Genomic DNA, 26,821 nt, shown 5'->3' on the forward strand with positions numbered 1-26,821 from the left:
TTGTGTTTCTTCCATTTGCGAATAGTCGCACCAACTGTTGTCACCTTCTCACCAAGCTGCTTGGCGATGGTCTTGTAGCCCATTCCAGCCTTGTGTAGGTCTACAATCTTGTCCCTGACATCCTTGGAGAGCTCTTTGGTCTTGGCCATGGTGGAGAGTTTGGAATCTGATTGATTGATTGCTTCTGTGGACAGGTGTCTTTTATACAGGTAACAAACTGAGATTAGGAGCACTCCCTTTAAGAGTGTGCTCCTAATCTCAGCTCGTTACCTGTATAAAAGACACCTGGGAGCCAGAAATCTTTCTGATTGAGAGGGGGTCAAATACTTATTTCCCTCATTAAAATGCTAAACAATTTATAACATTTTTGACATGCGTTTTTCTGGATTTTGTTGTTGTTATTCTGTCTCTCACTGTTCAAATAAACCTACCATTAAATGTATAGACTGATCATTTCTTTGTCAGTGGGCAAACTTACAAAATCAGTAGGGGATCAAATACTTTTTTCCCTAACTGTACTACCCCGTTCAAAGGCACTTAAATATTTTGTCTTGCCCATTCACCCTCTGAATGGCACACATAGACAATCAATGTCTCAATTGTCTAAAGGCTTCAAAATCCTTCTTTAACCTGTCTCCTCCCATTCATCTACACTGATTGAACAGATCATAGCTTTCACCTGGATTCACCTGGTCAGTCTATGTCATGGGAACATGACATAGAACATGACATAGACTGACCAGGTGAATCAAGGTGAACGTGATGATCCCTTATTGATTTCACCTGTTAAATCCATTTCAATCAGTATAGATGAAGGGGAGGAGACAGGTTAAAGAAGGAATTTTAAGCCTTGAGATAATTGAGTCATGGATGAATGGCACACACACACAATATTTAAGTGCCTTTGTACGGGGTATGGTAGTAGGTGCCAGGCGCACCGGTTTGGGAAGCATTGGAATCAACATAAGCCAGTATCCCTGTGGAACACTTTCAACACCTTGTAGAGTGCGGGCCCCGACTAAATGAAGCTGTTCTGAGGGCAACAGGGGATGCAACTCAATATTAGGAATGTGTTCCTAATGTTTTGTACACTCAGTGTACATTGCCCTATACATTTCTGGCTATAATACTTCTATATGAAAAATGGGATCGTCATTGACTTTTGCCCTCTTTTAAAGCAAAACTCACACACAATACCTTCTTTGAGGAACATGATAAATGTAACCATGTAGTAATGGAACATGATGTCATCGACCTAGTGAGACACTAGAGATTGTCTTCGGGTGGAACTCAAGACACAGGGCTGTATAAATATCATGCCTAACTAGAACGTCTTAATTGAAGCCCTGTCTCTTCTTAAACGATTTACGGTCTGTTGTTGTAATGTTGGCTGAATGCTAAATGACTGAGCCTTACTAAGCATCTACTGTAAAACTGAGAGAAAATCTGACTGCTGAACAATGTAATTCTGTACTTTATTTGTCAACAAGCGGTATCTAGAGACATTGTAGATGAGAAATGTGGAGTCAGGGGAGAAAGGTTTAGAGTCCTTTTCATTCATCCCACTGAGAACATGTGCCACAAAATGTAATGTTTAAAACCAATTTTGGAGTCTTACTGTAAGTTTTTGGCACTCCAACAGTGCATGAACAGCTATGTTATCATCATCATATGTGGAGATTGTGAATACATGTAGGATTTAAGCTACGATGACGGCATGCAAGCTTATATATAATTGCAATGAGGCTGAGAGGGATTTTGACGTAAACACAAAAAGGTTATCTTTTCCAAGTATACATTATCTAGCATGTGTACCCTGGATACACTAAAACATCCCCTTGTACAGTAAGGATTACAGTCTGTTTCAAAATGCCCATAAACAGTATTTAAAGCTTAATTGAGACTAAACTTTGATCTATACTTGTTTATGGTGTATACAATACCATCTTGTTTTACTCTTCCATAACACGCAACAGTGAAATCAGATTTTACCAAGTAATTTAGTACGCTCCAATATTATGATGGTCTAACAACCAGTTTGATGGCACTGCACAGCTTATTACTGTGTAAACGTATGATTTACTGTATGGATAATTGCACAGTTGACATTAATTTTCACTTGACTTTCTCTGGAAAACAACTGTAGCTGCATGTTTTGAAGGAGCATCTCATACCACATCTTAAACACTCATATTTGCTCTCTCCTGTGTCTCTCTCTCTCTCCTCTCTCTCCTCTCTCTCTCTCTATGTGATGCCATCTGTGTATGGATCCTGTCACCGATTCCAATAGAACTGAGGTGACACCATGTAATTTGGAGAAAGAGCCAATGCTCCAGAACCAAGCTGAGTTATTCTGTTCCTTTGAACTCCAGGTGCTCATCCTTTCTCTGATTCTGCATGAGGATTCCTTAATTGGAATGGGAGCAAACAGAGGAGAAGGAGAAAGGAAGGAGGGGATACCTCATCATAACAGGTATGTGATCATATCGGTGCTATCAGGAAATGGAGTGGCTGCTCAAGGAACACCTCACGTTGTGCAGACGAGCCCCTCTGCCAGAGTAACATCTCCTAGATGCTGCTGCCTCTTTCCATGAGGTCATTCCTGGCCAGGGAGATTCTGTGAGTTTATAGTTCTGCTAAGTGCCTCAAAAAGCCAGACAGAAGATTGGGTTTTATTCCACTTCACAGCAACATATAAACAATGGTCTGCACCATGTTGAAAGCTGCTCTCCTTTGACTCTTTATGGTTTGTCCCAAAACGTTAGCTTCTTTGCTAAAAGCATTCAGGTGAAATCGTATGGATTCAATATTGTTTTTCACACATGACCGGGTGAAGGAAGGTAACTCCATGCTTTGTTCATTCCTCCGTCCACACACTCAGGCCATGTGATACGAAAGTATTCATCACTTTGAAACAGATTCAACTGCTCGAGCCCTGCGTGTATTCAACGCTAAAGTGCCGAAGCGCCATTAATCAGAGAAGTCCACACTGATAAATGAGGCTTCACGTTAAAGTGTTTGATTATACTCTGCAGATGTGAGAGGCATGAGCGCCAGTTGCAGACCCCACAGTCCACCAGACACTAGACTGCATCCCAGAAGGCTCCATATTCCCTATATAGTGTACTACTTTTCACCAGAGCCCTATGGGCCCTGGTCAAAGGTAGTGCACCAGAAAGGAAATAGGGTGCCATTTGGGACGCACACAGTGCACCAGGAATGGTTTGCAAATGTGCAAAAGGCTGCTCTTTCATCTGGCCTGGCGTCTGTGAGACAACGTGCTGCACTCAGCCAGAGCACTTGTGCCAATAGTATCGGCTCTGACCCCAAAAGGTGAGTCACCCCTGGCTTTGAGAGGTGGACTACTTTTTATAGGCAGTAATCTTATGCATCTATAACATAACATGCATCAATAACACAACAATGATGACACACTCTTTTCCTATCATGTAGTGCTTACAATGTGATGACAGAACGACGATAAATCACCACTACTTCAAGGATCAAGGATACTGTTTAAACAATTGGGATTTGACGTCCAATCGTCCCTTTGATGAACTTTTAGTTGGGCGGTTCAAGAAGAGGTCACATTATATTTGTTTTATACTCATCTATCAGAGAAAATGGTGACTTGAAACTATTTCTGCTGGGAATCTGTTTTTAATTTTACCACCATCAAAGAGCAGCATCTTAATCTCCATGCCTCTCTAAGGAAAATCATGGATTCACTTCAAAGGCTCATTATTGATAAGAGTGGTACGCTGAGGAGCAAGGACATTCTTCATCCCTCCCTGCTCATCCCTTTTCAATTAAATACCAAAACTGTGCTGATGAAAAATGCCAGAGCTGCATATAGACGTAGTGAACTTCCTTAAATCTTTTCAGTGTATCCTTAGGAACGTGCTTTTTAGTTTAATAAAATGGCTCCATCTGTTTGAACTAAATCTAATTTAATTGAATTTATTTGGGTAAAAGACATACAACAAAATGTACAACGTGGATCCAGAGGATAGCACTTAAAATAATGAATGAAAATATTATTTTCCTCGATGGGAAAAACAATAGCCTAACAATAGCCTAATGGATTTCTACCTAAATCTGAACTCTTCATTGTCATCTCTCATCCATGCTATCTAACCATCAGATATACCTGGGACACATTGCAACCAGTACAAAACCTTCCAGTTGCTCAGCTTAAGTACCTACATGCGTTGAAGTTGATAGCAACAAGTAGCTTGTGTGATTCATAGTTCATACCAAGTAAAATGTATGTTCAAACTAAAATGAAATAATCTCCAAAGCAGTTAAGCCAGAGCTGACGATGAGGTGTTTGTTTCCATGTAGTTGACAGGTTATGACCTGATGATTGTAGCTTATACAGACTTGTGAGTCTGACTTGTGTACTTAGCAATTATGATATCAGAGGGGGAAAAAGTGGTGCGCAAATGCCATGTAAAAGTGAATGCTGCTCAGTAGCATGCTAATTATCTCTTGACTACATTTACATTATTTAGCAGACGCTCTTATCCAGAGCGACTTACAGGAGCAATTAGGGTTAAGTGCCTTGCTTAAGGGCACATCGACAGATTTTTCACCTAGTCTGCTCGGGGATTAGAACCAGCGACCTTTTCGGTTACTAGCACAACGCTCTTACCCACTAAGATTCTTTGTATCTGTTCCTGGACCCCTTCTTCCTTCCATGTTTCCATCTCAGGGCAAAGAAGTATCTATCTGCTAAACTTGTCCTTTCGTTCCAAATTTCTTATCAGACACGTATTCTCTGTTCATTTGTCAGGAAAAACATGGTTAGAAATGCGTAACTTAATGTTCAAGAGGCAACTTCTACAGTAACTGAACATTGAAACTTGCTGCCATTTTCTCTCTGTCGTCTTTTGCTTTGTTCACGCTAAACCACTCCTCTCATGACCTTTGTCTTCCAGTTGTACCAATCAAAATAGCTCTGCTTTCAGGGCATCCAATAAAAATGTGTTAACAGCATCTGGCCCTCAAGGCAGATCTGCCCCCAGTTCATTACAGTTTCCTAGATTTGATTGTTGTGGATGTATTAAATCATACCCCTGAAAAACTATCCATTTCCAAATCATATATTTTTCTGCTGTGAAATAATGATTGACACGAGAGAACATTTTCAGTAGTTTTATTGAAAAATGCCTCTTCTGTTTCAGAAATAAATAAGAAAATAAGGCTGTGGAATTCACAATTTGCAGTTAAAACATGAAGCAGCAATACCATATCCATAGTCTTGCACACAAATTCCAACTGCATTCGATATTGATAAAACAACAATGATAACAACTATATTCTGATTAAAAAACATACTAAATATACACCACAGACATGCAACTTTTGGTAAAATCAGCTGTGAGTTGATATAAGAAAACTGATAAATATTTAGTCTAAAGATACAAAATGGAAGCCATGTTTAACTGCAGTACTGAAGATGAAAACTTTAGGTGGATGGTGAACAAGTGAAAGAGAGGGCAAAAGTATCAAATAGGAATAAAACAACATCTGATAATCAGACATTTTAGGTGAACCATGATTGAAAAGAGAAGCGTTTTTCGTAGGATGCCCCAACACTGTGTGAACAAACATTTGCATTGCCCAACACTGCAATTTGATAAACACTTAATGCAGATATGTTACAAGCAAAAGACACAATAGGAAAAGACAGCAAGCTCACAGATTGTCATGGAATAATTTCTAGGATTTTGTTTCCCCCTCCCCCAACAAAAGATGAATTCACATATGATTTATGGTACTTCCAAATATAGATGAGGTATCAAACCGCTTTTTAGTGAAATGTGCATAGCCCTTAATGACACCATATGTGAACAAAACAACAAAAACCACAAGAAGAACCAAAAATAACCTCCTCTTTTATGACGCTATCCTTTTGGATTCCTTTCTTGATAGTGACCTCTTTCAACGCTCATTTTGTGAGTCATCTTCTTCTTCAGGTATTGGGACTACGTAGGTTTCAGGCTCAGGTGAATATGGCTCTGGTTGGAAATAGTGTTTTATGCCGATTGAACATTAGTTTAATTTGAAGAGTATGTCTCAACATGCACAAAATGAATTGTTGTGTTATATTTTATTTTCAGGCTTGGACATGCAGTATACTGGTGAAATGACACAATTGAGTGGACATGGCCATATACAGATAGGTTGTGATTTTCAAGGGCACTGATAGAAAGGGTTTGTAAATGTAAAATGTAAACAATTTAGTGCATCTTCTAAATCTGTGTGATGTTAGCATTTCAATGTTAGTACAGTTTGAGTGGTGGTAGGTGGGTTAAATCATTTAACAGAATCATCATTGCCATTTGCTGCAACTCATTCATTTACAAAATATCGCACAAAATATTAAAAATCTAGTAACTCTAGCACCAGCCTATTCATACGTTGTGTGATGTTATTCCTCAGAACATAACAGAGGTAACCAGCTGGTAGTGGTAGAATATCCATTAATACTACATCAAAATAAAGAAATGGGAAACAGAAAAATTTATGAATGACGATTCTTAGAATGCTCCTACTGTGTACATAAAGAGAAAGACTACCCTCAGGGGGACATGGTACGATATGGCCCTGAGCAGTCTGTGTGTGTGTAGGCTAAAGAAACATCACTTGTGGGGACGTGGTAGAAAAAGAGGCATTCATGTTGGCATTCAGCAAGCAGCAGGTTACAAGGCAAAAGTGTAACTACAGATGTTAAAACTAAATTTAGTGGATGTGTTTCAAACATCATTTACGAGGCACCATTAGTTTATTTACAGATAACACCTCAAGAGTAACAATATTAATGTTGCTGAAGTTGTTGTTTCTCTCTGCTACAAAATCCAACCTGGTTAGTGTTTCTGTTTGTTTTTGTTTGTTTATTTGTATATGGTCCTCCACCCGATAGAAGGTCTTTCTCTGTTCGTTCTTTGGCTTCAAGATGCAAACAGACCACTACGTTGTTACCATCACCGATGCTTGTTTGTTCTAGTTGCTCTACAATGTTGTTAGTACCAGTCCTCCTTCTTCTTGTCTTTCTCAACATAGTTTGTTAATATTATCCTTTGGTGGTTATCCTCAAACAGCTCTAGAGCTCTAGAGCACGTGAGCAAGTATCTCAGTAAGAGGAATTCAAAGTGAAAGCAGCACAGGCGATTTAGAAAGTTTACTATGGTGAACCTGAAATAAGGTCAAACAGGGTGTTAGTCTTCAGTTGGTATGGGAATATTTACTTTCTCTCCTAATGTTAACAAATCAATTATCACAATTTATATATAGTCGTTTCTGGAATATATCAATTTTGTCATCAGTCTATACTGTACTTATGTTATGTAGCAACTATGTAATAACTATGTAGCAACTATGTTGTAACTATGTAGTAACTATGTAGTAACTACTCATGCTTTTAACTCATGTTTCATGCTTCGGCCTCATGCAGTCATTGAAGAGGTCATGTCCATCTACCTTTCCAGTTACATACCTCGGTATCCTTGTCCATTGTAAGGAATGCCGACACACTGGGAGGAGTCACAGTAGCCAGGAGTGCCAGGTTGGCCCCTAATACCTGCAAAACCTTGGCGCCCAGGAGGACCGCGGGGCCCGGTGGAGCCTGCAGGGCCTGGAGGGCCGGTCCGTGTCTCGCCTGCTGGGCCTGAGAGAGAAAAAATCACAACCAACCAATCAGAACGCATCTGAGTGTCATCACCCTGTGACATCAGTGGGAACTTTAAGAGTAGTAACTGTTTCTGCCACAACAGCTTGGAACATTCAATAAAAAAAAGGAAAAACTGAAGCTGAAGGAAAAACCTGGATTCATTCGTTGAACCTTTTTCCCTCCTCTGTTTCGTCTAGACGTTTATGAAAGCTTGGAATTTTCCCCCTAACTCTCTCAGAGTCTTTCATCCATGCTCCTCTAAGTCCTTTAAGCATGTGTTGTGAATGAGGCCACAAGAAGAAGACCTCAGCACATCCATCTGATTAGCCCCTGAACAACCACTCACCATCAGCTAGCTTCCCCAGTAATCTGGGCAATTCCTTTTCCCCGATTTAAGACCATTTTCCACAAGTCTTGACCTTGTAGACCTAAGTAAATTGCATGTTTTTTCCCCAAGCTCCCCTTGTTGTAGACCAGGCTTCTGGAAGCCCAGTGCATTATAGTTAAACATGCTGCATTACAGTGGAAGTGGATGGCTGGATGGCTGTATTAGCTACAGCTGTATTGCTACTCTACAGCCCCTGGCAGGATGAGCTCATGTTATTGTTGGATGTCCTGATAGGCAGTTTGGCTAGAGTCTAATGATTCTGCATTACAGGGTTAAACCAAAGGGAATCTTTGGTTTCAGTACACAATCTATGATCTCAGTCAGCACACTGGGCATATCAGTAACAGCTTGTAATGACCGTGGTACTGCTCAAGCCATTAGAACGGATGGAGAGTGTCTAAGGAGAGCTCATTCTGAAATATCTGGTGACTATATCCAGAAAGTTTGATGTCGCTTATCTGTTTGGTACAGATAAGTCACACACATAAACCTCTCTCACTCTTTTGGTTTTCACATTTGCAACTGTAACTGCTCTCCTTTGCTTTCACTCTGAACTGGCACTTTTCGAACCATGAGGTGTCATAGAGTTCAGATGTGTCCTATCTTCAGGTGCAGCAATTAATGTTTACCCCAGTGTGAATGGAGCATTTATTTCAACATCTGTGCATACGAGCGCCTCACACACAAAGGCAACGTAAATCCCCTAGAAGGCAGTGTTTAACTGGGAAAACGCCGGACAGCAGCGTTGATAATTTATTAAGCACAGCTGGCCTAGCACAGCTACAGGCAACACCTCTGAGCTGAGCTGTAGCCTGTAGTTACTGCAAGGCAGATTTTAACTGGGAGGAATGGTTCAATTCACAGTGACACACCCAAGCTTACAATGAGAGATGTGGTGAGAAATTACTCCCATTACTGTAGCTAAAGTAAAGTAACAATTGATTTCCCCAGATTCAAACAAAATAATATGACGCCATGAGAATCACGTGGAGGGATTAAGTTTACTGAATGAGCACCCTCATGAAAGGGGGTGGGTATTGCTATTAAGACTCGGATATGATGCGATCCAGGACAAAGGAGGAATGGATTGTTGTGGATCTGGAGCGGAAATGTTGTGTGAAACTAACCAGGTGGTCCTCTTTGTCCTCTCTGTCCCACTCCTGGTGTTCCCTGATCACCTTTCTCTCCTGAAGGGCCTGAGAAACAAACAACCAGAATCACTGACAGCAGACAAAGACTGGGACACACTCAAAGAGAAAAGCCTAATGCAAACATTATGACTGCACAGGAAGTGAAATATTAATGAAGCTTGCAGGGGGAAAAAAAGATAGACATTTCCCAAGCCACTGAAAACAGTCTAAGACAGGCCTACGGAAAGACACACAGAAATACAGACAGAACCACTGAGACGTATGGAATATGTTGTGAAGATGAGACCTTGGACAAGTCCATGAAGGCTTCATGCCATTGCTAAGACAGTAGTAAGACAGAATGGCTTGTCTATGGAAAAATGTCCAGTCTTTGTTCCAACTGTGACAATATGATTGATTCTCTTCTGATTCCACACAGCAAGGCACTCTAGTTAGGCCTACTGATATTGAACAGCTAGGTCAGCGGTGGAGGGCTGTGTGTCTGCTGGTTTTGCTATTTCCTTTGTTATTTCCTTTCAATGTGTGTCCACTTAAGACCTAGACAACCAGGTGAGAGGAGTTCCTAACTACAGGGGAGGAGAGAGAACCCGCAGACACACAGCCCTCCAGGAATTTAGTTTGACACTCCTGAGCTTGATCTATTGACAAACAGCTTTATTAGTCAACATAAAGACCTATTGACAAACAACTGTATTAGTCAACATATAGACCTATTGACAAACAGCTTTATTAGTCAACATAAAGACCTATTGACAAACAACTTTATTAGTCAACATAAAGACCTATTGACAAACAACTGTATTAGTCAACATATATACCTATTGACAAACAGCTTTATTAGTCAACATAAAGACCTATTGACAAACAACTTTATTAGTCAACATATAGACCTATTAACAAACAGCTTTATTAGCCAAAATATAGACCTATTGACAAACAGCTTTATTAGTCAACATAGGGGAATTCTTGGGCTCTTGGCAGTCATGGAAATGCGGGATGACGTACCTCTCTCTCCTTGCGGGCCAGGTTGTCCAGGACTTCCTGGGAATCCATTCCTGCCTGTCTGTCCGGGCTCTCCACGGGGACCCTGGTTACCGCTGGGCCCTGGGGGTCCGGAGGGACCTGGGTTGTTGCTGCTACGGTAACCGCTGGGAATCTGGTTCAGCATCGAATTTACTCTACTCATTTGTCCTAAAAGTAGACATTGAAAAGGTAACAGACATTTAATGAAATGCAGACTCTGTTAGGACTTTGATTTCACTGTAATGGCAGAACTAATTCTGAATGTAGTGCTAAAAAAGGCCCACTCACCGTTAACTATCTGCTCACACACTTGTCTGGCAATGGATCGCATCATGTTCTGAGGAGCAAAGTCGCCCTAGAAACAAACAGAGAGGTAGGCTTGGTGATGAATATACATGATTTACTGAGATTAACTGAGGTTAAAAACTTGAAGATAGACCCTAGGTGATGTTACTCACTCTCTCTCCTCTGTCCCCTTTCATACCATTGGCTCCCTGAATTAACAGAAGAATACAAGGCCCGTACATCTCACTGTATGATGCAACAACTTCGCCTTTCCGTGGTTTGCATGAAATAGAGAACTGTATTATGAAATTTGGTGAGATATATGCTTACCGAAACACCTTTGTCACCAGACTTTCCTGGTTTTCCTGAAGCCCCAGGCATTCCAGGAGATCCGGGAGGTCCCTGAATAGTGACAAGCACAAAATAACCAATCAGAAACATGTATTGCACCATGCACTTTAAGAGACCACAATGGAAATGTACTTTATTGTGTTATCCCTGTCAATGTACTGGGTTACTGTGTGTATGTCTTTTTTTTTATTGGCAAATAAAATCAATCAATCAGTCAATACAGAAAACACAAACAAAGGAAACCAATCAGATACAGTGACACAAACAAAGGAACCAATCAGATACAGCGACACAAACAAAGTAACCAATCAGATACAGTGACACAAACAAAGGAATCAATCGAGAGCCTCCTGACTGGTTGCATCACCGCCTGGTATGGCAACTGCTCGGCCACCTACGGCAAGGCACTACACAGGGTAGTGCGTACGGCCCAGTACATCACTGGGGCCAACCTTTTGCCATCCTGGACCTCTATACCAGGCGGTGTCAGAGGAAGGCCCTAAAAATTGTCAAAGACTCCAGACACCCTAGTCATAGACTGTTCTCTCTGCTACCACACGACAAGCGGTACCGGAGCGCCAAGTCTAGGTCCAAGAGGCTTCTAAACAACTTCTAGCCCCAAGCCATAAGACTCCTGAACATCTAATCAAATGGCTACCCAGACTAAACAGCTTCTATACATGTAATGGACATACACAAAATAGTCCAAATTGGTGAAGTGAAATGAAAAAATGTCACATGATCTGCCACATGATCTCAGTATATATACACCTGTTCTGAAAGGCCCCAGAGTCTGCAACACCACTAAGCAAGGGGCACCACCAAGCAAGCGGCACCACGGAGACCAAGGAGCTCTCCAAACAGGTCAGGGACAAAGTTGTGGAGAAGTACAGATCAGGGTTGGGTTATAAAAGAATATCCGAAACATTGAACATCCCACGGAGCACCATTAAATCCATTATTAAAAAATTTAAAGAATATGGCACCACAACAAACCTGCCAAGAGAGGGCCACCCACCAAACTCACAGACCATGCAAGGAGGGCATTAATCAGAGAGGCAAAAAAGAGACCAAAGATAACCCTGAAGGAGCTGCAAAGCTCCACAGCGGAGATTAGAATATCTGTCCATAGGACCACTTTAAGCCGTACACTCCACAGAGCTGGGCTTTACAGAAGAGTGGCCAGAAAAAAAGCCATTGCTTTAAGACAAAAATAAGCAAACACGTTTGGTGTTCTCCAAAAGGCATGTGGGAGAATCCCCAAACATATGGAAGAAGGTACTCTGGTCAGATGAGACTAAAATTGAGCTTTTTGGCCATCAAGGAAAACGCTATGTCTGGCGCAAACCCAACACCTCTCATCACCCCGAGAACACCATCCCCACAGTGAAGCATGGTGGTACACCAGCGGAACCCATCCAACTTGAAGGAGCTGGAGCAGTTTTGCCTTGAAGAATGGGCAAAGATCCCAGTGGCCAGATGTGCCAAGCTTATAGAGACATACCCCAAGAGACTTGCAGCTGTAATTGCTGCAAAAGGTGGCAAGGTGGGGGGGGGGGGGGGGGGGTGAATAGTTATGCACGCTCAAGTTTTCTGTTTTTTGTCTTATTTCTTGTTTGTTTCACAAGAAAAATATTTTGCATCTTCAAAGTGGTAGGCATGTTGTGTAAATCAAAAGATACAAACCCCAAAAAAATCCATTTTAATTCCAGGTTATAAGGCAACAAAATAGGAAAAATGCCAAGTGTGGTAAATACTATTGTTATTTTACCGCTGCTCTTTAATTATTTGTTACTTTTATTTCTTATTATTGTTTTATTTAATGTTTTTTTGTTTTGTTTTTTGGTATTCTTTCTTAAAATTGCATTGTTGGTTAAGGGCTTGTAAGTAAGCATTTCACTGTAAGGTCTACACCTGTTGTATTCGGCGCATGTGACAAATAAAATTTGATTTGATCAGATACAGTGACACAAACAAAGGAACCAATCAGATACAGCGACACAAACAAAACAACCAATCAGATTACATTCAAGAGATTTATGGTCTGTCTTTACTATGGTTTAGGAGAGTATGAGCTTGATAGTGAAATTGGTACACAGTAAATATATTTATTTCTCTCTCTGAATATTTTGTCTGAACATACCATTGGTCCTGTTGGGCCTCTGGATCCGGCCTGTCCCTCCTTTCCTTGGGGACCCTGCATTTGCAACACACAAACAATAGAGTTAAACAAGTTATTGAGATGACAGGATGAAGTACATTAGGCCTAGACATTGTGTGATCATTAGACAATGGCCTATTGACTCACCCTAGGTCCAGCAGGTCCAATTGGGCCGATGGTCCCAGCTACCCCAGGTGGACCCTGGGGAAAAAATACAGAAACACAGCCCACTTCAGAGCTGGACTTTTTTTTCTCACAGCCCACGTTAACACAGGTCACCTACCTTTGAGCAACCAACTCAAACCAGTTTGTTTCACCACCAGTTTTCCGTGTGTCAGACAGTAAATCTCCATTTTATTTCACGTTTGCTCTGAAACCCTGCTCACTTTTTTATTGTCAATCCTCTCTCGCCTTTGATGCTTTGGCATAAGATTTACAGGGAACATAATATATTCCAGATCCATTTTATTGGCCATTATAAAACAGGGCTGCGTACTCTGCAAGTCATTAAATGCATGTTGCTACAGCATCTGTTCTAGCATAGTCACCTGCAAACACTACCCACAATCAATTTGGGGATGGATTCACCAAGGCTTTTATCTTGGAATCAATCATTATCTTACACTGGGTAATTCATTCTCCATGGTCTTGCGGCATGAACACAGCTGCATTAATTCCGAACTGAGGTTTAGTTTATTTTATACGGGGAGGGTGGGGGCTTGGTTCCTAAATCAGAATTGACTCGGCATTGAAATACTCTGAGTTTTCTAGTAGACATCTTTTAGACACGCTTCTCTTCTCTTTTTTTAATCTATAAATAAAAGAAGTGGGCTATTTCTAGAAATACAAAGACGCCATTTTATATATGAGGACTGGAGGGGCTATTTGTTAGTGGCGTTGTCGGTCTAATGGAGACCATCTCGGAGGATCTCTAAAATGCAGACATCTGAGGACACATGGAAGTGCATTGTTGTTGTGTAGAAAGTCACAAGCTAAGCCTGGAAATCATTGAATGTTGTCAATATTGATTAAATAGAAGAGCCAGCTTCGTTATGTGAGCAGATGGTCATTTCCCATGATGTTCTGTGTAGCTATGCCATCTATCATAGATGGTTGGTACGTTATAAAATATAGCCTCCATGAAACCAGATTTTTTATTCTTACATTTTTTTATCACCTCATCAGCTTTTTATGCACCATAGTACAACAACCGACACAAGGAGGAAGGCCAAATGTGGACGGCCTAACTAGAAGCCTCTGGTTAAGAGGAATTGTATACCAGGGTGATTGGTTTTCCAATCACTTAAGAGAGATTAAATCCAAATTCGGGAATCTCAACCTGTTGTTAGTTACTGCCTCTTTGTGAGTCCTCCTCATATGAAATATTGTCTGTGGCTTGCCACGTGGAGAGAAGCCAGAGTAGTAGCATATCTGTACCCCGTGAATTATCTCTGGTTTCCTGTTCTAAAACACAGCTGGGGCCACAAGCCAAAGCCGCACTCACTTTCTGTCCAGGTAGCCCAGAATCACCAGCTTCGCCTTTCGGTCCTTGGCGGCCCTGAAACAGCGGAGGGAGAAACCCATTCACACTCAGTGGATAACATAATAGTGCCTCTTAATTCAACACATGCTAACCTGGGTGACAGTTATAATAAAAATATCTGCCAATCTGTCTTTGTGTAACCCAAGATAAACACACTATGATGAGAGTTGTGTGCGGGATGTGTGGAAGTATATTGGTGATGTCCAAACAGGCCATTGTTAATGAGACATTTCTCTTGAGTTTGGGTGCGTTTCAGAGAAGGAAATCCCAGTGGTGATTTATGTAGCTGCATTGAGATTAGGCTGGTTTAAAGGCCTCAGATATCACGTTTAGCCCCAGACATGAAGGAATGCAGGCTCAACAGGCCCTGGCCACAATTACTCCGCAGCTTGTAAATTCCTTACATAATAAATGGCCGAAATGATCCCTATTTGGTGTGTGGAGTCATCGTGGGATTTACGTTTAACTGTTGTAAACGAGCTATGTGCAGCAGTGACTGGGGAGAGGGGAGTGTGTGTAGGAGTGTGTGAGTGTGGTGTGTTTAGTGGGAGAGAGAGACTCACGGCTTCTCCTGGAATAGACAGCCCGCTAGGTCCTTGAGGCCCGGGCAGACCCATAGGTCCTGGCAATCCTGTATCTCCACGCGGTCCAATTGGACCCTATCAGAGAAACAAAGACAAGAGGTAAGAATGAATTAGACCTGGAAAGAATGTTGCTATTGATATCTCCAGACTGAGAGTAGTAGCGCAGTCAAATGCTACTGTTGCAATCTGTGGAAGAAGGCACCAGAAACCGTGGAATGCCTGCACTGTCAAACCGAGCCTCACTCAATTTCGAGAAGACATTCCCAATAAGTGAATTCAGATGTGTTTCTTCCACATCAAAGCCATGAAATTGTAAACAGTTCTCAGTTTTCATCAAGAGCAGAAAAATATTTAAAGGACAGAATATTCCACATTCTCCAAACTGTGTCAAACACCTTGACCACTTTATGACTGCCGTCGGTTATGACTTTAAAAGGTAACCCTGCAGCCCTAAAGAGGGAATCTGAGAGGTGAGGTTAGTGAGGTACTTACAGCCGGGCCAGTCTCCCCTCTTTCACCCCGGGGACCTTTGCTACCGGGTGCGCCCTGGGGAAGGAAAAGCATTTGTCAAGTCAACACAGTGAGAGAGAGGAGTGTCCAGAAATCCAGACCCAGAGCGACATCTGTCAGGATGCTGTCAGGATGGATGCTCCCTCCCTGGGGGCTCCATAGGTATAATATGCAGACTACTGTAGTTTCCTTCTGGTTTGCCCTTTTAAAAACAAATAAAGGCCCATTTTTATTGTACATTGTACAGTCGGTGCTGCATAATTAATGTGTTTCAGAGTGATATGTACAGTCATAAATAAGAATGTGTCAAAAATATCATTTTCGATCGGCAGATCAAGGAGATCACTAGAACCCCCTGGCCTGCAGCAGAGATAGGGAAGGAGTGTGCATCCAAAATGGCACCCTGTTCGCTACATAGTGCACTATTTTCTATCAGAGCCTAGGTAATAGGGTGCCGTTTGAGATGCAGATGTAGAGGATGTGTCTTACCACTGCCCCCTGTGGTCCCTGGGGTCCTGTGCTCTCTGAGGTGCATGTGCAGGCTTTGGGGAGGGACGGGCACTTGGACTCCTCTCTCTGATAGGGAAAGGAAACAGACAGGCACAGTACGGCTGTGAGCTGAGATAACTGGAAGGAGTTGGCCTAAAGCACAGACCCAGTCCTCTGTGAGTCTGCAGAGATGCTGATTAAGCTGCAGGTACTCCTCTCAGCCAGTCTCATGTACGCAGACTTACAGACTTCATGACTGTAAGTCTCTCTGGGTAAGAACGTCTGCTAAACGACAGAAATGTAATGTAAATGTAAACTGAGGCAGGGTCAAGAGGTTACAGGATAATATGGCTTATTTGGATTGATTATATGTTATTAGTACCAGTAGTATTGTACATGTCAAGGAAGACAGTACAAGAGATGAAGTACATGCTCTCTAGTTGAGAGCAATATTTCAATAGAACAACTCAATCAGACAGCTGTTTTCATGCAACGATCCTGTGGACATTGGACATCATGAGCTTCCAGGAAGCCCATTGTTGAAAGTCCTACCCACAAGACATAAAATACATATTTTTTTTACATTCTGGGTGTCCAACCAACAGTGATCGTGGGGTTCTTAAAACAAAAGCTGCTTTTATTTGTTGAAACAGAGGCGTGTTCATGGATATCTCTGGTTGGACTAAAGTGAGAAAGTCCAGATCGAACAGGGACATTGAGGCATAGGACCCAGGGTCAAAACACCAGAGCCTGCAGTACAGTACATTAAAAACACCACGTAAAACGTGTAACGAGAGTTGATGTTGACAATGTCTTGACAGTTCGGCATTGTTTGTTGTTTGATTTGCGTATTGTTGAAGGCTGTTCATAGTTGTGATGCCTTTACAGTTGATAACCGTTGCTTCTCCGCTCTGGGGCAGCTGGGAAGGGTAACTGCAAATCAGTGACACACTCTCCTTGACAAAAGGTGTTTGAAGCTGCAGTTGGGCTATTTAAACACAGTCATTGTCCTATATTAACTGTCAGGACAGGAGACCATAATTATAGCACAGTCTAATTCATGTGCTTCACAAACATCCATTGGGAGTCTTCCAAGAGTTGGAATAATTTAAGAAGAAAAAACAGGTGGCTTAAAGTTTTCCTGTTCTATATAGACTGAATGACTAACTTTCCTTTTCCGCTGCCAGAAATGTACTTTGCACTGAGGCACGTTTTCACTCAGTGTTGTCTTTGACATATTAGATAGGACAACTGCATAGGGGTGGTAGAGTCAAGTGCTAATCATGCCAAGCTTTGCTGCTATCGCTTTTCCATAGGTTGAGTGAAATGTACTGAGCTCCCTGTCTGCACACTATTTGACCGTTGGGAAAATCAGATTTCTTCTTCATGTGTTCAGGATGATGTAAGCATGTCCTAAAGAGATGTGGGATGGATATGCATTTGTTAACAGCCATGTTAAAAGATGAGACAAGCAACAAGCATTAGAAGCATGTGTCTAATACGCACGTGCACACGCATATTCATGCTTGTTTTGCGTCTGTTAAGTTGTACCGCCCGCCTCTCCACTCCAGGGAGATCCAGATGTAGGGTGAAGTTGTCCCTAGACGCTGATCTGGGATACATTTTGCATTTCCCTCACTAATGGCCTACGGTTAGGATTGGCGGAGAGGAAGCTGATCCTAGATCTGTACCTAGGGAAAACTTCAGCGGAGGTCCACTGAGGCTGCTCTTACTCACCATAGATGGAAGGTCACAGCATCTGTCTCTGCTTGTCCAGCCCAGGTTGCACACAATATCGAACATCTGGAGCTGGAACTGTGGAACAAGAAAAAAAGGAAAACAGTGTTAGTTACATGTGTCTTTGATACTTCCTCGTCATCCAAAAATACCAAGTAAGAAAACAAGGAGAGCGTGCAGACAGCGAGCCCACAGAGCATCAGATAAGGATAACTAAGGCACACTCCACTTGGGGTGCACTATGTTGGAGACAGTAAGCTTCAAGGCTTCCTCCTGTCACAACAGCACTCAGATACACAGGGGTACTATAACTGACTTGCTTGTAGGCTGCTAGGGCTGTAGGTCCATATGCTTTGATGTTGTATGACAGTTCACTTACAGTTGCAGTTTTCCCTTTGGAGCCGATGGACTTGGACATTTTGCCTAGAACTTGATAGCCATCCGTGGATGTTTTTCCAGCCTCCTTAATCTCCTTGTCCGCCACTTCTTGGCAGTCGAGGTTCAGCTTGACTTTGGTGGGGGAAACAAGGATGTGGAGCTGTAGAGAGAAAAGATTGAGAGTTGTTACATTCTTCGTCCAGGACATACTTTCGTCTAGGACCATCTGCTTTCTATCTTGAAACTCTAAAAATCATTGGGTTATCTGGGGTTGACAATAGAGCACAGATACACAGGGTGTATGTGGATGTGTTATTTCCTCTCATTGATGTGGTGTTCACTGACTCCCTCCAAAAGAGGTAGACCAGAAAAAAATAATAAGAGCACGCCACACGATTTCAACACATTCTGATAGCTAACACTGTAAGTTCTAAGGATGTACAGTGTCCTAAAAGTGTTCTCAGGATAAGATACATTATTATGGTTAAAAAAGTAATCTGTATTAATGTATTAACTGTTAATTACATATATTAGTCATATAGCATGTAATATCATCAGTAAGATGAATCTGGTGTGGTAAAACACAGTAGGAAATACCAGATCAGCTGTTTTCAGCAGAAAATGCTTGCCCAACAATTTATAGAGCACCGTCATCCATTCATCTGTCTCATTTACTTGTGGTGATGGGGTTAAAGTGTTTGTGGAGTACACCAAGGATGATTCTTTCCACCACTATGTTTCACAGAGTCAATGTATGCACTATGTTGCTATTTTTTACTCAGATCGACCTCACCACATCTTCTGATGATGTAGTTTTGTGGTGTGCCATAAGAAGTGCTCCCTTTTACTCTCTCCCTCTATTGCCAAGCTTTCAGAGGCTAGCTGCTGTTCTGGGGAGTTCATTCACATTCTTACTTAGCAGGCAACATGCTACTGTACCAAGCCATGGAGTCAGTCCCAGAGATTTGGCAACCACATGCGGTTTCATTCACTGTGGTCAAACATCGTTGGAAATGTACAGGATTCTTCCGGGAGAGCGAGCAGACAGACAGTGGAGCACGCTCAGCAATTTATGGAAACTGTGAGTCTGTTTTGGACAGCAAGAGGGTAAATATATACCCTAAGAAAGCAACTTGGAGAAATTATGAACTCCACAAGAGGAAATGACATCATCAGACAGCGCTCTATACAGCCTCAGACAGTCTCCAGTTCAGTTTAAGCCCAGTTAGCACATAACATTCTGAGAATCATATGTTTCTTAGCACTTGGTCAGAGCGTGGTTGTCCTATGGTTATTTTGCATACAACCTTCCCACAACTTTCTGGCAATGGTGCAGGATAGTTTCTTGGCTTTGAAACATTCTCAGCACAGTTAAGGAACTTGACAATTTTATTTTATTTTGTTGGTATTTCATTACTTTAACAGAACGTTTCCTAGAAGTTCAAACATGGTTACATTTCATTTCAATGTTGGTAATAATAATAATAATAATAATATGCCATTTAGCAGACGCTTTTATCCAAAGCGACTTACATGTTCTATGAACGTTCTCCAACTGGTTTGACATTGGGGATGTTTTCAAATAGTTTAGAGAATGTGAAGAAACAACGTTCTTCTGTGTGAATTTCAGTCCTTCAGCATAGCGGTTCCTACAGGTTCACTCATGGTTTATTTAAAGTCAGGTTCTCAAATTGTTCTGAGAACATTAAGAAAACTTTCCAACGTTGTAAGAATGTTATTTAAAAACATAAATTCTGTTCTCAGAACGTTAAGAAAACCTTCAGTAAAATCCACAACAAAACTTTAGTAACGTTCAGAGAACGTTCTTAGAATGTTATTTAAAAACATATATATTCTGTTCTCAGCATCAACAAAACTCTCTATATCCTCTATCTTGTTAAGTGTGTTTTTAAGTGTCTTGTTAAGTGTGTTGGCCGCGCCCACTAATTGGCCACAGCTGATCTTAATGAGTGCTTGTTTCCTTTGAAATGGGGTCTGTTTGAATTGGTCCTAATGAACAGCTTTGTATGCGTAAAAAAACATGGCATGCTAGCTCCATCCTGGTGGTGCAGTGGACTAATTCCATAGATAGACAACAGAAGATTATAGGTTTGAATCTCACTGATGCTGTGTCACAATAAAAAAAATAATGTTTGCATGATTAATGCCTAAGGAAATTAATTTCCATGTGTCCTATCTGTGCTTGGAGTTCAAAAAAGTTAACCCCAAATAAGCTAGCAGTGTTAGTAGCCCTTTCCTGCAGTCAAATGATCTCATGGGTGGAATGGTATTAATATTCTTAATAATTTCATAATTAATACACTTTTTTTTTTTTTTTATGCAGAAAATCAGGTGTTTCTACATCAAACAGTTTAGTTATATTTCATACTTCTGTGATGTATATAAAGTGTAATATTAAACTCAAAATGTAATACATTTCAATTCTATATCTGACATGGTACAGGTGTCTTCTTTTTTTAAGCCCATAATCATGTGTGTGAGGTGTATCCTTTTGTTTCAAAGTAGATTTGTTTAATACTACCAAGAAACACTGTGTGACCCTGATTTATCCCACTGCATTAACAGTCTTATTGAAACATTCACTAAAGGTTTTTAGGTTAATAAAACTTCCCAGGAAAACTTTCAAGGAACCAGAGTAAAACGTTCTCAGAACCTCCCTGCAACCCCCCCCCCCCCCCCCCCCCAAAGAAAAACCCCAACACTTTCAGTTTTACTGGTCAGGAAAGGTATGGCTTCGTTCCCAGATCCAATGAGAAACCAAAAAAGTATGTTCCCACAACTTCCAAGGAACCATATGTACTAGCTGGGAGACCTCTGAGTTAGAAACTATGACTGAGCGATTCAAACAGAGCAATACAACAAATCATTTTGTGACCAATAAAAATCTGATAGTTTAACCTGCAGAAAAGAGATGCCAAGAAGCTATAATGACCAAAAGGTAAACCCTTGGTCAAGGTTTCCCTATCTTGGTAAAAATGTGGTGTGCAGCAAGCAGCACAGTTAAAGATGGCATTCCCTCTAAGCTCACTGACGTGACGTCCACGTTACAGGTTTCCCTTGACCTCCGGTCAGTCACTGGGACAGATTACACGGCACCTCCCTATGCCAGACCTTCTACCGTCCAAGTATGATCATGTCCTCTCTCTCTCTCTCTCGGACCTCATGCTCACCATCGTCTAAAGCGTATTAGTCTCTTCATACATACGTCTTGGGGGTTCTCTATCCATTTGGACTATATACTGTACAGATGTAGGATCTTAATTTGAGCCAGTTTACTAGAGCAGGAAAATAATCCTGCAGCAACAGGAAATGTGAATAATTATGTGGATTACAATTAATGGACATTTTTGATACAGGGAAAATCAAGCCTTTTTAAACCTAAAATACACTACAAGTTTTAAATGTCCTGCAACAGGGTGATCAAATTAAGATCCTACATCTGTATGGTTTTCCTTTTGTTCATTGAGTTAAGCTTCCATGAAATCCATATGCCTTTGTTTGAGTATTGTTTGGTATGATAGGCATAAGACTGTTATTATATTTTCCAAACACAAGACAATGTTTTTCGATAATGAATTAAACCCTTGAAACGTTGATGTTGAATGGTGAAAAGCAGAGTCAAGCTGTTAGGGTATGTCAACACTCATTTATCATCTTTATAGACATTCATATTTGCATGATTCCTAACAACTATCAATCATGGTCTAAGTAACTGCTTTAGAGTTTGAATCCTGTGTCTGCTAAACCTACTGTAAACTTACCTAATCTCGGTTGAAAGAGAGGGTTACTGGCGAGAGAACCAAGCACTCAAACTGTAATCCGAGAAGGGCATCTAGAGAAGGTTTATACAGTAGTAGCAGTGAGGTTTTTTTTTACTGGTTGATAGAATGGTATTGTATTTCAACCAAATATACCCACAGGAGGCTGCGAATTCCTTCAGAATCCTCACAGGATTTGTCCTGTTGAGTAGAGCACGTCTGTTAAACCCATTTTAGGGAGTTTTGGATCGTCGCCGGTAACTAAGACCATTCAAACACTGAGTTAGCTCTTTCCTGACTGATTAGATGGATGTAAATCAGCCTTGCGTTGAAGCAGTGCAACCCGGTTGTTTAGAAGCAGAAAGCCTTCCTCAGCACACAACACTTTCATAATCCTGCCAGAGATGGCTAAGAAAACAAATCAGGACATCAATCAAATAAGGGAGTGAGAGTCTGGGTTCAAGCTAGCCTTTCTAAATCATGTTTGTTTATGCTGCATATGCTGGAAGCAGGGATGGAGAAGTGCGTTCTATAAGTCACTAGCTCTGTAACTGACAGTCATCTACCTCTTAAAAATACATGTGCAATTTGCCACTCTGCAAAATAAAGTGTCAACCTCTCCACTGACTGAGTGAAAATTACAAGTGAAAAGCGCTTACACTAATCAATCCCAGCTCATTAATGTCTGTTTATCTGTCTGTCTGTCTGTCTGTCTGTCTGTCTGTCTGTCTGTCTGTCTGACTGTCTGGCTGTCTGACTGTGAGAGTCACTGTGAGAAGTGTGGTTGAGGTCCTGTCCCCAGTGAGAGCAGTAAACCGCCTAGTCTCCTGTCATGTTCCATCCAGTAAAGGAGACATGCCCGGGGAGACAGACAGGCTTTGCCACTGATTGAAGCTGTGGCCAGTATCAGCTCTATCTGGCATATGCTCTCACTCTGGGACAGATACAGCATGTACACAACCCTGCTGGAACACTGGGACAGATACAGCATGTACACAACCCTGCTGGAACACTTGGACAGATACAGCATGTACACAACCCTGCTGGAACACTGGGACAGATACAGCATATAGGCCTACACAACCCTGCTGGAACACTGGGACAGATACAGCATGTACACAACCCTGCTGGAACACTGGGACAGATACAGCATGTACACAACCCTGCTGGAACACTGGGACAGATACAGCATGTACACAACCCTGCTGGAACACTGGGACAGATACAGCATGTACACAACCCTGCTGGAACACTGGGACAGATACAGCATGTACACAACCCTGCTGGAACACTGGGACAGATACAGCATATAGGCCTACACAACCCTGCTGGAACACTTGGACAGATGCAGCAGACAATCGTGCTGGAAGGTGAACCACAGAACAGAGTCACCTACCCAACAGCAGCAGCAAGAATTCCCCTGCGTTTAGCTACCAGTGGCAACAGAGGCAATACTAGGCCTGCATCCAACATCCAGGCAGAGAAACAGCAGCAGTGCCGAGAGAGAGAGAGAGAGAGAGAGAGAGAGAGAGAGAGAGAGAGAGAGAGAGAGAGAGAGAGAGAGAGAGAGAGAGAGAGAGAGACTCCCCCTAGCCTGGCATTCCACTCCCTCTCTGATGTCATTGTTTAATAGCTATAGCAGTGACCCAATATTTTCCAGACTAGCTCGCCAGCAGTGACTAGCAGTGCCTTTTAATGGTCTCCCCAAAAATACTTCTATTGAAAATGTGCAATAGGGTTGTCCACACCACCATCCCCTGCAGTACGTCATGTCCACAGCCCCTATGAGCACCCTGCTCTGACCTTATGGTAAAGGACGCATTCCCGCTGTTAGGAAAACTGCAGTAGAGGGGAGTGCTTCCTTATAGCTCTTAATACACAGACGGTCTACTACTCTCTGCCTATAGTCAATCTTTAGTGGTCTCTCTTCCTTTAGGCTACAACTCAGTTACTGAACTTAATGCTAATCCAAGTGATCAAATATGCCAACACCGCTGAATTCTCTGCCCCACTAGTTCCTCTTGGAAACCAACAACCAAGGAATTGGAATTTGGTCAACCTCCAACCTATGTGGAGTTGGACCTGGACCAAACATGACCACTTCAGCTTAGCATGAACCAGCCATTTGATTATCTTTAAAGTCAAAACAAACTGATAGAAGATCAATTGCCACTTCTATCTCTTGATTACTTTGAGAGGTTTTGATCACCATCAATAACAACAATCCATGCATCATGTAACATTGGGGTTTTACAATTTACAGCCAAAGACCATCTGTTTGCATATGCAGACATTTTTCAGCACACATCTGTAGCTGTATTGGAGGTACACCTCCTGTAATATATAACATATTTGGAATGCCAGGTATCCCTTCTCGGTGTCTGTATATCCTCGGGACATGCCAAGCTTACCGCAAGAACAAAGGAGCCAGCTGTGATTGATGTACCACACCTCCAATCTAGTTGCCAGGCCCAGGATGTTATATAATCCAGCCATTGACTTCACTACACCCAATATATTCCACCAATCCCAACAGCTACGCAGACAGGCAGTCAGTGATTACCTTGTGGAAGCTTCCATGGAAGATTCTCTTCACTTGATCATTGTCGAATGTGACCCTCTGGATCTCCCCCCTCGTATCCTTGTTATAATACGATATAGTTTGGCTAGAAGCTGAAAAGAGAAAAAAACAATTAGCGAGAGAAAGAAAGAGGTTACAGATAGCTCTCCAACGTCGCATTAGGACTTGGTGTCATGCAAAGCTCCTAAACTAGAAACAGGACTCCACCATCATCAATGGGCAGTTTATCATAAAGCACAAACAGATATGCTTTGTGATAGCTACATCATAAAACAACATGGTTGGGGCTTTACAAAGGCCAGCTGAAGATAGCTAGTACAGGATGCTGGATGTTGGAGGAGGCTGCGTATGGTTACTGAGGGAGACCAATGCAGCCCTGGCCTCTAGAGCCCATTACAATCCTTTCACTGATCCCATGAGAGGATATCATACAGAACCACAGAAAGATATCTACAGCTGCTGGATATCTTCTCCTCACACAACACATTTGGCAGCGTCCCAAATGGCACCCTATTCCTTATGTAGTGCACTACTTTTGACCAGGGCCCACTGTGTAGGGAACAAGGTGCCATTTGGGATGCAGCCCCAGTAACCTCTTGTCACCCTTATTGTAACCCTCCATCCTCAACTCCTTCAAATCCACAACCCCAACCATTCAACACAAGTCAAAGAGGCTAGAAAGCCTTACGATCGATGGTGACCCCGACTTCAGGCTTGTCGTCCTTGGTGGACACCTGCCAGATGTCGAAGGCCTCGGTGGGCGTGTCCGGGAGGAGACGGAACATCATGATGATGGTATAGGAGTGAGGTAGTCCGTCAGGGTGGATCTCTCTGTTCAAACCCCCACACAACCCCAACAATTAGACTGACCATTCAAAAACTACAAAATCAACTTACCATCAATATACATTATATATGTGATGGGATGTATAGACATTATGGACAGTATGTGGATAGAATATATAGTATATCTGAAGAATACGTGGATAGAATAGCATATGTACAGCAATAGTTGAATAGGATGGACTTGACTAGAATACAGTATATACATATGAAATGGATAAAACAGTATTACTCTATGCTTATGTAGCACTGTGATATGGATGATGTTGTTCCTTAGAGTAAAAAACAGAGGTAAAACTATGTGGAAGGTTAAGCTGACTGGGGATATTTGATAGGCCTACTGTGCGACTGATAAAGCGCTTAGAGATGTATGATGTAGGAGATAGACAGTGGAGTTGGATGTCTCTACGCTACGTGTGTCACGGTTTCGGCCGAGGCTGCTCCTCTTCCTTGTTCGGGCGGACTTCGGCGGTCGTCGTCTCCGGAGTACTAGCTGCCACCGTTCGATGTTTTTTGTTCTTTTGGTTTTGTCTGTGCATAACACCTGTCCCTTATTTGTGTCTTGATTATTCTCCTTATTTAGTTGGTTTGTTTGGGGCAGGTGTTATGCGTGATTGTTATTGTCAGTTTGCCTCCGAGTAGTTCTCTCTCTCGTTTATTTAGTAATTTCGAGAGTTCGCACTGCGTGCGCCTTTTCTTGTTTTTCCGCACTGTGTGTTGTGCGTAATTGTTCGTGCCGCCCGGTTGGGTTGGCGACTCATTTTCCCGTGTTGGGATATATATATACTAAAGTCCGTTGAAGAACCTCCTTGTCCCTGCGCTTGATTCCTGCACTACATCCACACTCAACACTCTGACAGAATCACGCATCATCATGGAATCAGCAGGAGCGACCGCGCCGACCGCCGATCTGGACGAACGGCTTCGTGGTCAGGAGGACCGTATGAACCAGGTGTGTCACGCCCTGGATAGGGTGATGACCACCCTACACCGATGGGAGACCAGCGGGGTGCCCACACCTCCAACCACCGACCCAGCTCCAGCGGTCAGCCCTCAGGGTACATCTCCGGAACCCAGTGGGATTCGGCTCTCGCTCCCGAGGGCGTACGACGGCTCCACCGCCGGGTGTCAAGGGTTCCTGCTGCAGGTGGAGCTCTACCTCGCCACCGTCCACCCGGCGCCCTCGGGACACGAGAGCGTCTCAGCCCTCATCTCCTGTCTCACCGGCAAGGCGTTGGAGTGGGCCAACGCCGAGTGGAGGAGAATGGACGCCGCAACCACGAACTATGCGGAGTTCTCCCGCCGCTTCCGTGCTGTATTCGACCATCCACCAGAGGGGAAGG

At 42.4% G+C, this 26,821-nt stretch overlaps 1 protein-coding gene across 1 annotated transcript in view; it reads right to left on the bottom strand.

The window, feature by feature from the left end:
- Window positions 1-5,141: 5,141 nt before the first annotated feature.
- col12a1b (collagen, type XII, alpha 1b) overlaps window positions 5,142-26,821 on the bottom strand; it is a gene marked incomplete at its 5' end in the record, with an annotated part of 114,163 nt that continues 92,483 nt past the window's right edge. Inside the window, 17 exons of the mRNA XM_084150766.1 lie at window positions 5,142-6,023; window positions 7,502-7,672; window positions 9,191-9,259; window positions 10,220-10,405; window positions 10,526-10,592; window positions 10,696-10,731; window positions 10,853-10,924; window positions 13,017-13,070; window positions 13,182-13,235; window positions 14,539-14,592; window positions 15,141-15,236; window positions 15,654-15,707; window positions 16,161-16,247; window positions 17,898-17,975; window positions 18,277-18,435; window positions 24,618-24,727; window positions 25,324-25,466. Coding sequence (XP_084006892.1) covers window positions 5,947-6,023; window positions 7,502-7,672; window positions 9,191-9,259; window positions 10,220-10,405; window positions 10,526-10,592; window positions 10,696-10,731; window positions 10,853-10,924; window positions 13,017-13,070; window positions 13,182-13,235; window positions 14,539-14,592; window positions 15,141-15,236; window positions 15,654-15,707; window positions 16,161-16,247; window positions 17,898-17,975; window positions 18,277-18,435; window positions 24,618-24,727; window positions 25,324-25,466 — 1,567 coding nt within the window. The 3' untranslated portion in view covers window positions 5,142-5,946. The remainder of the gene's footprint in view (window positions 6,024-7,501; window positions 7,673-9,190; window positions 9,260-10,219; window positions 10,406-10,525; window positions 10,593-10,695; window positions 10,732-10,852; window positions 10,925-13,016; window positions 13,071-13,181; window positions 13,236-14,538; window positions 14,593-15,140; window positions 15,237-15,653; window positions 15,708-16,160; window positions 16,248-17,897; window positions 17,976-18,276; window positions 18,436-24,617; window positions 24,728-25,323; window positions 25,467-26,821) is intronic.

The sequence above is a fragment of the Coregonus lavaretus genome (genome assembly GCF_964263955.1).
Source record: "Coregonus lavaretus genome assembly, chromosome: 33".
Classification (NCBI taxonomy): Eukaryota; Metazoa; Chordata; class Actinopteri; order Salmoniformes; family Salmonidae; genus Coregonus; species Coregonus lavaretus.